The sequence below is a fragment of the Thamnophis sirtalis genome, unplaced genomic scaffold, assembly GCF_051295495.1.
Source record: "Thamnophis sirtalis isolate CommonGarterSnake01/CBP01778 unplaced genomic scaffold, rThaSir2_p1.2 scaffold_12, whole genome shotgun sequence".
Classification (NCBI taxonomy): domain Eukaryota; kingdom Metazoa; phylum Chordata; class Lepidosauria; order Squamata; family Natricidae; genus Thamnophis; species Thamnophis sirtalis.
The window spans coordinates 33,516,682-33,529,333 of NW_028261392.1; the positions used below are offsets into that span (position 1 = coordinate 33,516,682).

General features: G+C 37.6%; 1 protein-coding gene across 1 annotated transcript; it reads left to right on the plus strand.

Annotated features, from left to right (window-relative positions):
• The first annotated feature begins 2,133 nt into the window (after positions 1 to 2,133).
• SLC67A2 (solute carrier family 67 member 2) lies at positions 2,134 to 12,652 on the plus strand. Its single transcript, XM_087726457.1, has 6 exons — positions 2,134 to 2,406; positions 5,101 to 5,188; positions 6,935 to 6,978; positions 8,720 to 8,849; positions 10,266 to 10,475; positions 10,907 to 12,652. The coding sequence occupies exons 1-6, from the start codon at positions 2,245 to 2,247 to the stop codon at positions 11,695 to 11,697; spliced, it is 1,425 nt and encodes a 474-aa protein (XP_087582583.1). The 5' UTR covers positions 2,134 to 2,244; the 3' UTR covers positions 11,698 to 12,652.

Here is a 12,652-nt window from a genome sequence, read left to right on the forward strand (position 1 = left end):
TCTCTAAGCGGTTTACAGAGTCAGCATATTGCCCCCAACAACAATCGGGGTCCTCATTTTACCCACCTCGGAAGGAGGTGGGTAAAGGAGGTGGGTAAAGTCAAGGCTGAGTCAACCCTGAGCCGGTGAGATTTGAACCGCTGAACTGCTGATCTAGCAGTCAGCTGAAGTGGCCTGCAGTACTGCACTCTACCCACTGCGCCACCTCGGCTCAGATGACTCAACCAATGAAATTCAACCATTTCGCTGCCGTAATGGCAGATGAGTGAAGCCTTCATACCTTGGCTTCACTCCCTTGTTAATATTCAACAAAGCTGGCTCTTTTAAGAGACATAAGTATCCTTAGAAGATCCCTTGATGTATTAATTTGAGATTTGTACATTGCCGGATCTATTTGGTCTCACAACACTCTACATCAAACATAATTAAGAAGTCCAAAAGAGATTGAACAACTTAAAGCAAGAAAAAAAACCTCAAACAACAATCTGAATTGCACAGCCAGGTTTAATTCCAGATAATAGACAGTTGTATTTGTATCCATTGCAGTTTTTAAGGCAGCCCATAGAGCAAATACTACCTTTAGTGAGTTGTAATGAAGGCGTGGGTTACTATTACAAGGTTCAGATACAGCAGAGTAATAACTACAGTACTGTACATAATGTGGACAAACTAATTTGAGTTTCCTGTTTCGTTTTGCCAGATCATTTCACTAAGATGCCGTAGGGGTTAAGATGTGGGGTTAATTATACTTTCCTGTTAGTCTGATGTTGAGCAACTGAACATTAACATTTCTGCCCATATTTGATTTTTTATTTCTTTTAGCCTATCCTTTTATATTTTAAATTTTATGTTATATAGTATGCCTTACTTTAACTGTGATGCTTCTGACACAAATAAACAAACCCTATCTTGAAAGCAAAACTTTTGAGTTATGTTTTAAAGCAGGATCATATCCTAAAGAAAGCACAGCAATTTATGAAATATCTAGGATCTGTATGATTTTGACTTTCCCTTTCCAGCATTACAATTTTGAGAGGAGCTTCTGGTTAGAGGCGGGGGAAGCAGGGCGCGCCAGGAGGAGACTCTATGGCAAGGGGCAGGTTTTCCGGTCAGCTCCACAATTGATAGGGCTTTTGGTTAGGACAGGAAGAGGAAAAAGATGCCATGCTAGGAGGAGACTCTATGGTGAGGAAACCGGACTTCTGGTCAGCTCCAGAATTGAATGGGGGGCTTCCAGTTAGGACCTTTGCATCTCTCTGAGTGTTTAAGGTTGCCAACCCCTGGCCTAAGACAACCTCATCCCTAAATAGCAACCAGAAATCCAGAAGCTGATACTTTATTCAAGTATGCACTGAGATTGCTTTAGTCCCATGCTTTTATCAGGTGTTTAAATTCCATTGAAATAAATGGCATTGAAATATGGACGCTGCTTGTAAACATAGGTCCCATCCCACTGCATCTAAATCTTCTGCAGGTAATCCTTGACGTATGACCACATTGCTAAGTGAAACATTTGTTAAGCGAATTTTGCCCCATTTTATTATCTTTCATGCCACAGTAAATCACTGCGGTTATTAAGTTAGTACCTAGGTTGTTAAATGAATCTGGCTTCCCCATTTGCTTGTAAGATGGTCATAAAACATGAACACATGATCCCGGGACACTGCAACCCATCATAAATATGAGTCAGTTGTCAAGCATTGAATGTTGATCACGTGATTATGGGGATGCTGCAAGGCTCGTGTGAAAAAAACAGTCATAAATCACTTTTTTTGTTACTTTCAACGGTCACTAAACGAACTGCTGTAAATTGAGGACAACCTGTAATACTAACTCCACCTGACGGACTTCCTTCCTTTTGAAAACCTGAATGGGCATGCATTGCCCTCATTCTCTCTCCTTGCAAAATGCCTTGAAGAGGCAATTTAAGACCTCGAGAAACAATGTTTTTTTAATGATATCCAGACCCCAGAAGAGCGCAAGTTGGCCAAGAAGGGGGCCCCAACCTGCACAACCCAAGACGGCGCCGGGCGAAAGAAAACTGTCACTTTTCTCGTTGCTGTTGTTGCGACTGCATTGCCCGCCTCGCCTCGCCCCGCCCCACGTCCCCGTCATCCGCCTACGCGGAGAAGCGGGCCTGCGGCTGCCTTTCGCTTCTGTCGTCCTCGGTCGCCCCGTTGCCCACCTGCTCAGAGCGTGCCGGGCTGCGGCGGGGTTTTCTCCCCACCCTTCGCCCCGCGACGCATGGAGAATGGGGGCGGCAGGAACGACCCGCTTAGCCCTTTCCTGGAGGAGGTGGAAAGGCCCCAGGCGGTGGCGGTGGCGGCGTCGTTGTCGTCGTTATTCCGAGGCAGGGCTGTTTGGCCCAACCGATTCTTGCTGTGTCTGTACGCGGTGGGCTTTCTGGTGAGCTGGCGAGGCTGCGGCTTGTAAAGCTCGGGCGTAGCCCACGGGGCCGCCAGGAGCTTCTTCCTGTCACTCGGCCTTTGCCTTGGGGCGACTTTTTCACGCATTCAGCCCTGAAGGGTGGCGGAGCTTTCCACTCTGCATGTGCTCAGAGGCAGCCTGCATTCCTCTGGATCCAAGCCTTGGCCTTGGAAGAAAAGGCAATTTCCGAAAGGAGCAGATTGATCGAGGATTTGGGGGTCGGGGAGGAGAGTCATTTGACAATTGGAAGTTAGGTCGCATGCTTGTTTTTTTTTTTCTCTGCAGAGAAAATATGTCAGCAAAGCCTTTCTCATGTTTACCTGGATCTATTTTTAAGTGGTAATCAATATGCAGATATGAGGCACAGTGTATTCATATGTTTATTAATTTTTTTTTTATGCCAGTCATCTCTCCTGCAAGAGAAACTATTGCTGAATTCAGTGATTTCTGATTCTCCATCCAATGAATACTGCATATGACAAATAGGAATGTCATATGACCTGGCCCTCAGAAAGCATTTTCATTTTGGTCACTATTCATTCATTTATCTTCATTTTTATACCATTCACCCAGTCAACTCTTGAGTATCTTAGTTGAATAAAGCCTCCATAGTATCCAGAGATGTTCAGTCTCTAACTACTAATTAACTAGCTGTCCTGCTTGGAAAGTATACTGTTGTTTAAAGGAGTGTTGGTTTACTTGGACATACTTTAAGTGTTTTCATTCATTCATTTCATTTTATTAAGTTTGTATGCCGCCCTATTCCCGAGAGACTCAGGGCGGCTAACAATCAAAAGGGAGGGGATACAAAAAATAAAATAAAAAACAACAATTTAAAATTCTACAACAGCCGTAACCTCAAATGGGGCTGGATAGTTCAACAGCCCCAGGCCTGCTGGAACAGCCAGGTCTTAACTGCTTTGCGGAAGGCCGGAAGGGTAGTAAGGGTCCGGATGTCCACGGGGAGATCGTTCCAGAGGGCTGGAACAGCCACAGAGAAGGTCCTCCCCCGAGGAGTCGCCAGCCGACATTGGCCGGCAGATGGAATTTGGAGGAGGCCTAGTCTGTGGGATCTAATAGGTCTTTGGGAGGTGACTGGCAGGAGACGGTCTCTCAAGTACCCAGGTCCGATACCATGTAGGGCTTTAAAAGTAACGACTAGCACCTTGAAGCGTGTCCGGAGACCAATGGGCAGCCAGTGCAGCTTGCGGAGGATAGGTGTAATGTGGGTGTACCGAGGTGCACCCACAATCGCTCGCGCGGCTGCATTCTGGACAAGCTGAAGTCTTCGAACACTTTTCAATGGCAGCCCCATGCAGAGCGCATTACAGTAGTCCAGTCTTGAGGTGACGAGGGCATGAGTGACTATCCGAAGGGCCTCCCGGTCCAGATAGGGCCGCAATTGGTGCACCAGGCGAACCTGGGAAAGGTCCCCCTGGTCACAGCCGACAGATGATGTTCTAAAGTCAGCTGTGGATCCAGGATTCAATCATGATAACTGAATGCATGGCAAAAATAATATCTAACATTCCCGTTTTGCTTTCCAAAATTTCCCCAAACCCCCAAATTGTATTCTAATACATTTTCCATTCTTCTACACTGAACCTTCCCCCCTCACAGTTTTTCTCTGTCATACTACCATGCTTTCAATTATCAACTAAAAAAAACTGCTTAGGATTACTAGTATATATGTTACTCTGAGTCAAAAAAGGGTTGGCAACACAAAACTTACACTCAGATTAATTTTATGATATATTGTGGGTTAAAACACTGAAGGCTAAATGTGCCTGTCTGAAAATTATGGCAGCATTGAATATGGAATAAATCAACAATAGGAAATTGAAAGGAATGTGCATGTAATCACCAGAGAATCATAGCTCTTGCTATGTGGTTCACACTTTTGAGAGCTGCAATCATTTATTTTGCCTTATTCCACATGAAACTAGTTTGTACTCAACTAGCATCATTCTGGAGCATTTTAATCAGAAAAATATCTTCTCTGTCACTGTCTTCTACAGTGTCTTTTATTTGATAATGAGAATAATGAATCTAGAATTCTAGCCTTAGATGACTTCTACAAATGATCAGTAGCAAATGCCTCAAATCTATGGTTGATTTTTATATGGTGCCTTTAATTTTTTAAAGTTCAATATCTGCATTGTAACCTCTTACATGGTTTAGTTTTCAGTTACTAGTTACAACTTTTCTACTTGTACCTACTCGGGTAGAATAATGCTAGTGGAGATGCACCGCATGGCTAAGGAAGATAACAATGCATAATGTGTAGTAATGCAAACTATTATAATGTGCTGATTATGATTTGGTAAGATTAATTGTATCAGTTTTCAGAAAGGCTCATCATGAAGACATTATAATTTTATAGTCAATACAACAATCCAATAATCTTTAGCAACCAAGATTGAAAATTTAAGTCTGGAAATATTTCTGAAATTGATTTTTTGAAAAAACATTTTTTTAAAAAGCATCATAGGCAAATATTACTCCTTTCTTTAGAATACTATAGAAAAGACGAATCCTTGTCTTTCTATTCAGGAATTATTGTTACACAGTAGTGATAAAATACAGTTAAAATGCCTATCAATGGATTGTTATTAGCAAATATTAATATTCTACATTTAATTTTTTTTAAAAAAAATCATTGTCTATTTTCAGGATTTCTTTGGTGTCAGTATGATTGTCCCCTTGTTAAACCTTCATGTGAAATCTTTAGGAGTGAGTTCAACAATTGCAGGAGTGGTAGGTAAGCAGGCCATTTCTCATAGCGATTAGAAGCAAGTCATTTTTCAGGATAAGGCTCTTGGTGGCATAGTATGTTTATTGTTGTAATTTTACTGTTGTCTTGTATTTTATAACAAGATATGTAATTACCTGTGGTTACAACAATAACTCAAAAATCTTGAGGAAAACTTTTCTTTAAAACAAAAGGTTACATGGGATATAATTTAGCAAGTGTTACCTATGTAAAACCTTACTTTTTTCACCAAATTAAATTCAGTGGTGAAAAAGTAAGGTTCTACATTTATGCAAGAAAAACAAAATGCACAGGTACAGTATAGGTGGTACCTGGCTCAATAGTAGTAACTGTGAGAGGGATCTTGGAGTCCTAGTGGACAACCATTTAAATATGAGCCAGCAGTGTGCAGCAGCTGCCAAAATAATCAATGCAATCCTGGACTACACTAACAGAGGGATAGAATCAAGATCACCTGAAGTGTTAATACCAATCTCTAATGCCTTGGAATATTGCATCCAGCTTTGGTTGCCACAATATAAAGAAGATGTTGAGAATCTCGAAAGAGTGCAGAGAACAGCAACAAAGATAATTAGGGGAATGAAGGCTAAAACATATAAAGAATGGTTGCTGGAATTGGGTCTGTCTAGTTTAATGAAAAGAAGGACTAGGGATGACATGATAACAGTCTTCCAATATCTAAGGGGTTGCCACAAAGAAGAGGGAGTCAACCTATTCTCCAAAGCATCTGAGGATAGGACAATGGATGGAAACCTATCAAGGAGAGAAACAACTAGAACTAAGGATAAATTTCCTGGCAGTTAGAACAATTAATCAGTGGAACAACTTGCCCCCAGAAGTTGTGAATACTCCAACACTGGAAGTTTTTAAGAAGAGATTGGACAACTGTTTGTCTGAAATGGTATAGGGTTTCCCACCTGATGAGGAGGTTGGACTACACTGTCATTCTGTTATTTCATAAATTAAAATCAGAGTTTCCTCATTTGATTGAAAATTATCAAGGACTACTGATGTGTGAAATATACAGTTATTATAACTGACTTTTCAGTTGTAATAGATAACTCTTTGTAGGGATAACTCTTTGTTCCATGACATCATGCTGGTCATGTTTTGGGGCAGTGCTGGCTCAATGGCCTTGAAACCGAGGTGAGCAACGGCTCCTATTGCCAGGAGTTGGCAATGGCTACTGGAGTAAAATATGTGGAGACTCTACTTTTTACTCAGGGAAGACACTTGGACAACCAACTTTGTTGGGAGGCTCTTAAACACTAAAACATTTGAATGCTTGATATCCTTTAACACAAATTGCTAGACAGAGTGGTTTTCCCAGTTTTAGTGGTCACATTATATCTTTTTTTCAGAAGAAACAGTACAAACCGAGTATCTTTACATTAAAAACCATAAAAGTTCATAAAATCAAACCTTTCACAATAGTAGACTGCATCAGTCTGCAGCAATGACTTGGCATGCTTTCTGCCATTTAAAAAAAACATGGCAATGGATATTGGTGCATATTCTTCTTTTTTTTCCTCGTGAGTTATATATGACACTTCTTTATTCTTCCTTTCACATAAAGTTATTGAATCATTTGTTTGTTCAAAAAAATTGATTTTAAGAAATGTATCTGACCAAAAGTATTGCCAGTGATATCAAGAATAATTTGCTTTCTTCTTACTGAAAATCTATTGCAGAATAATCATCTATATATTTTTATTTCACTATTTTTTCTTCTAGGATCTTTATATGGAATACTCCAACTCTTTTCCAGTACTTTAGTGGTAGGTTTATATTTTTAATTCATAAATAACTACTGGTTTTTTTTCCAAAGGTTTGGAATAGGATGATGGTGTAAAGAGAATGTTGTGTTTAAAACAAATTCCTGTTTTGAATTATCCCTGCAATAAACTGGATTTGCCTCTCAGACCTTTCTGTTAAAAATATTTGTATAGCTTTATTTTACTTTAAATATATTTTATAGTTTTGAAACTGAAAGCATTGATTTAAAAAACATGACACTTTAAAAACAGGCAAATCCAAGCCAACTTTGTGTATTGTGCTGCTGTTGGATAAATTATCCCAAATGTGGTTGAAGTAATCTTACTTCTAAGATTTTAAAGCTATTCCACTGGCAATATTGCAAGTAGCTGCACTTGACCAAGCTTGTATGTCCTAAAACATCAAATAACAATGGCTATTAGTCCTTGGAAAGAGATCAACTGTGAATACCAGAGCGGGTACCTAGAAGACACAAAAATACCTTTTATAAAGATATTTTACTTCAAATCCAATCCAATCATCTTTATTATGGTTGCAAATCAACATAAGAAAGATAAAATACAAACACTATTTTAAAGCTAAAATATTATCCTCTGCATCATGGATATTTATATAGTATTGGTGAAATACTATTGTCAAGAAAACTATAGAGATCTATCCATGGAATCATAAGAAATTGAGTCAGTTTAAGGAAACTTTATTTCTATTAAATAATAATATGTAATTACTGCAAATAGTTACTGCTTCTCATTGTTTTGCCTCAGCCTTTCTGTAAGCCAATAATTAGCTTTTTAAAAGTACACATATACTTCACTCCAATGCAAAGATTATATAACAAAAATTGTTCATCCCTACAGCACAATCTAATTTTCTATAGTCATAGCCATATCTACTGCTTCTATATCTGTAATGTATAAGAGTTGAAGAGGCTAACCCCATATCTAAAGTATATCTACTATCTCCTGCAGTTCCTCTAAATGAGCTTATTTTTTTATCTTTCCATATTTGTCTCCATTCTGCAAAAAAGGAGTTACATATACAATTCTCTATGGCAACTGCAGTAGAAATAGCCTCAACCACATGTGTGTGCTAGTTTCACAGTAACAGAATTTTGACTTTTCATTAAATGGGTCCTTGTACCTATTTGTACATTGCAGTAAATAAAACTTTGCCCTAATTATGACCTACCTGTAATTTACTTTGTTAAGCAACAAGGTATTTATTTACTTACTTACTTATTTACTCACTCACTCACTCACTCACTCTAAAATCAGTGTGGCAAAATGGCTAAAGTGTTGGAGTAAAATGGGCAAACTCATGTACAGGTCTAACTCTGGCAAGAAAATTCATTTATTGATTTTGGATCAGTCATTCTTAGAGCCCAGTCTACCCTACAGGATTGATGTTTGGTGAGTAAAATGAAGAAAAATCCACAGGTTCCAAAGAAGAGATGGGAAAAAGAAATTTGCCTTTAGCTTTGTGAAGAACAATATACTATTAGTAATTTACAAATGATAGATATCACATATTTAGATGTAAGTTATTGGGAAAATATGGGTAAAAATATAAATAAATAAATTAGTAAAATCCAGAATTAGACAAGTCAGAGGAATTTAAATTAATTATAAGGAGTTTATTATTAATTTCATTGCATCTTCTACCCACATCTAAATTTGAATACCATCCTTACATGATTAATAAACAGATATGCTGATCTCAAAACATTTATGTTTTCTTATCCAGGGATCTTGGAGCGATCTAGTTGGAAGACCTCATTGCCTACTTGTATGCATCCTCTTCAGTTCATTAGGTTATTTTGTGCTTAGCATATCCACCAATGTGTTTTTATTTGCCATTGCTCGAACCTTTGTGGGTAAGTTTCTATTTCTCTATTCATACTCAACTTTAGTTCATTAGATAAAGGGTCTGATGAATCAGATTGCCATTTTAATTCAGAGAAACTAATTATGAATTAATATATTGATTATATGCTATCAGGCAGGGGTGAAATTCAGCAGGTTCTGGCAGATTCTTGGAGAACCAGGAAATACCAATCTTCCTCATGCTAGTGGTGTTGTCTTCTTGATATTTAGCATGATTTTCTATAAAGTTTCTATAATTTTATGTTAATATTTTTTTAATTTACCCTTGATCAAGTCAACTTTTTATTTATGTATTTGCATTGGTTCTAATAGTCTTTAGTTCAACAAGTTGCTGTCATAAGCTTGAAAATCCATTCAAACTTTCTTCCTCCCAGGTCAAAAACTTCTTGAAAAATTTACAAGTCCTGTTTTGTAAACCCATTAATAAGTATTTATACAGATTATTTTTCATCCCTGGGTTTATAGTTTGTATTTCCACTTTAATTGTATTTTCTGTGTATTAATCCACAATTGTTTTATTTTCCAGTGTTTCTAAATCGGCTGGAACTAAATGTCTTCTTTCTGTTTGTCTGTAAATTTTTCCACATTATTCTCTATTTCATTTTTACTTCTCCCTTAGGATCTTCTTCAAAAAAATGCATCAGCGAATAATTATTGCTGTCTGTTTAACTATGTGTTTCTCTACTTAAAATTAAACTGACAGCAATAAGTTGTTGCTTGAAAGAACCCTTTTTAAATAATTGTAACTCCAAATGTGTATATAAAGTGAGGCAGACAAAAACAATGTCTTTAAACACACTGCTGCAGTTAAGAGCTTGATGCCTTTCCTTATCTCCCAGCACTTGCAAATCAACCACTGTCCTGCAATTTCCCTTTGAGAAGCAATCATCTGGAGCATTTGTAGGTGATCTCTCACCCTCTAATTATGTGGAAAGGATCTGTTAAATCAGGCTTATCAACAGTATTTTGGTCTATGTTGACATGTCTTTGCTCTTCTGGAGATGTCTTGGTTTCAGATTACTCAGATGTAAGACTATGACTAGTAATACAGGTCCTGCTAGTATCAGATATATAATTATCATGTATGCCTTGTTGCTTGTCTAGATAAGTAGGATAATGTTATTTGCTCATGTCTTACTTCTAAATAGTTAACAGGATATAAGATTAGCTAGTCTTTTCACTACTGATTTTTTCTGTTATGAGAACTGTACATACTTACCACCAGCATCATAAAAAAACCTATTTTTTTTACACTTACGATCATTGCAGTATCCCCATACTCACATGAGCAAAGTTTGGGCACCTAAATTTGGGCAACTATGTTACTTACTTAATTGCAGTGATTCACTTAACCACTTGAGTTATTCAATTTTTGATTTTCCACTTGCCTTTTTTGTTAATTCTAGGTATTTTCAAGCATACACATTCCGTTTCCAAAGTACTCATTTCTGACATGGTTCCTAAGAAGGAGCGCCTCTTAGTAATTGGATATTTCAATGCTATTTCAAACTTTGGTTTCATTTTGGGACCGGTTGTTGGAGGCTATCTTACAGAGCTGGAAGGTGGCTTTTACCTCACTGCATTCATCTGTGCTTCCATCTTTGTCTTGAATGCTGGTATGTGATTTGGTTTATGCCGATATTTTATACTTGAATCACCAGTTGGGCAAGAATTATATTTCTGGGAGCATATTTCTTCCCTGATTTGATTTTATCTTTTATATTGTTTCATAAATGTTAACTATTGCAATTGCAATTGCAAATAACTTATCAATTACATGCCCCTCCTTATCCAATTGCAAAAAAATAGGGGGGAGGCAGGATATTAATCAGATATATAAATATGATGAAGTTATACTGCAGATGTATGAAAACTATTTGGCTATCTTGAGAAAAGAGCTGCTTAGTTCAAAGCTATGCCATTGCATTAATCATTTTTTCACAATTGGCGTACCTAATGTGCAACCATATAAAATGACTATGCAATTGATCATAAGGTTATGTCAAGAGAACATGTAATAAAGTTTCATGGTCAAATTCCTTTGCAGTTGTTTTTTGGATGTTGCTACGGTATGCAAAAAAGATGCACAGTCGTGAATGGGCCATTCTGAACAAAGCCAGAAGTTTCATTCCAGAAGAAGTAAAGCACGGCCTTCAGACTGCAACTTCAGTTCACAAAACCATGTCATCTGCTCAGCCCAGGAACTCCTCTTGCATTCAGGTTACCTCTGTGCTGAAGAGGCTTGGCAGTGTTGCAAATTCTAATCTCTGGGATGTTTTTTTGGTACGGCTCCTGATGTCTGTTGCGGTTATGCTCTATCATAGCAATTTTGTCTTGGGCCTTGAAGAAAGGTTTGGAATGAAGCCCAAACTTACTGGCTACATAATTAGCTATAGTAGCGCACTTGGAGTAGCTGCTGGCTTTCTCCTTGGACCTATCACTAAATATTATAGGCACAATACTTTTGCTATGTTATTACACTCTACTCTTCTTACCTGCCTGTTTATGTTTCTGTATTCTGTATCAGAAAGTCTTTGGACACTCATTTTGTCTTGTACATTTTTAGCATTTTCAACCACTGTGGGACGTACATGTATTACAGAACTTGAACTAATGCTGGGTGGGGATCAGGCCAGTGGTATGCTCATTGGTGTTGGTCAGTCTGTTTCAGCTGTGGGTCGCATAATTTCCCCTATTATCTCGGGTGTTGTGCAGGAATACAGTCCACGTGGCCCACCAATTCTTGGAAGCCTGTTGGGGATTTTAGCAGTTCTCATCATGGTCTTTAATAGGTCACGATATTCTGTCAGAAGGACCATGAAATTTAAAAGTATGTAATGACTTATTTACAGTGCTTTTCTAAGAAAAAAAAAAGTCAAAAGATTCTCGAACAGTCCTCAATGTAGGAAAAATAGAAAATTATAAAACAGAGCAATAACATTTTAACTCAAATTGAAATAGTTTAAACAAAAAGAGGAACCCATGTTTTCAGCTTCCTTGTGTTTACATAGAATTTGGACCAGGTTTTGATGGCATGCAACACCATATTTCAAACCTTTTATTAAATATCGCTTTAAACATCAGTGAAGAAAATGGAACAAGAATTGCCATTCCAGCAGATATTCACTCTCACTGAATAAAGGCTTTGAAGAGGTGTAATTTGCTTAATGGAAAGTTGGTTGTTGAGTTGAATCCCCAAAGGATGACCTTGCATTAAAAAATAGCATTCATTTCTCAATCAGAAACAGATTCTGCTCAAATTCTTCTAAAATGAGTATTGAAACTGAAAACTATTTTTGCTCATTCAGTAATCAAAATTTCACCAAGTGAATCGAGTACATATTTAAGTCGTCACAGTTCTGTTTGCATACAGTCTCCTTTTCTTCATATCAAAGATCAGCTGCTTCAAATGAAACGTTTGTTTAATCAAGTCCCTCGCAGTTTGAATACAAGCTGCTATTTATTTAATACAAATTTGACATTAACAAAGCCTTGCAAAAGTGTTCACTACTGAACACAACTTACCAACTTCATGTTATAGCCTTCAATATAACAACTAATCTAAAGGCGCAGCTTGCATTCAGTGTAGTAGGTCAAAATAATACAACCCTCTTTTAGTATTTGGAGGAGAAGAGTATGATTTTTCATCAGGAAATGTTACACTTACTAAAGAATTTATTTCACATTCAAACATGTATTAACAGTATGTTTAGATCTATTTAGCAGATTAAAAGAAAATAAGAAAAAAGGGAAATATACATTATGCTTACCATTAAATTCTGATTTTCTATCA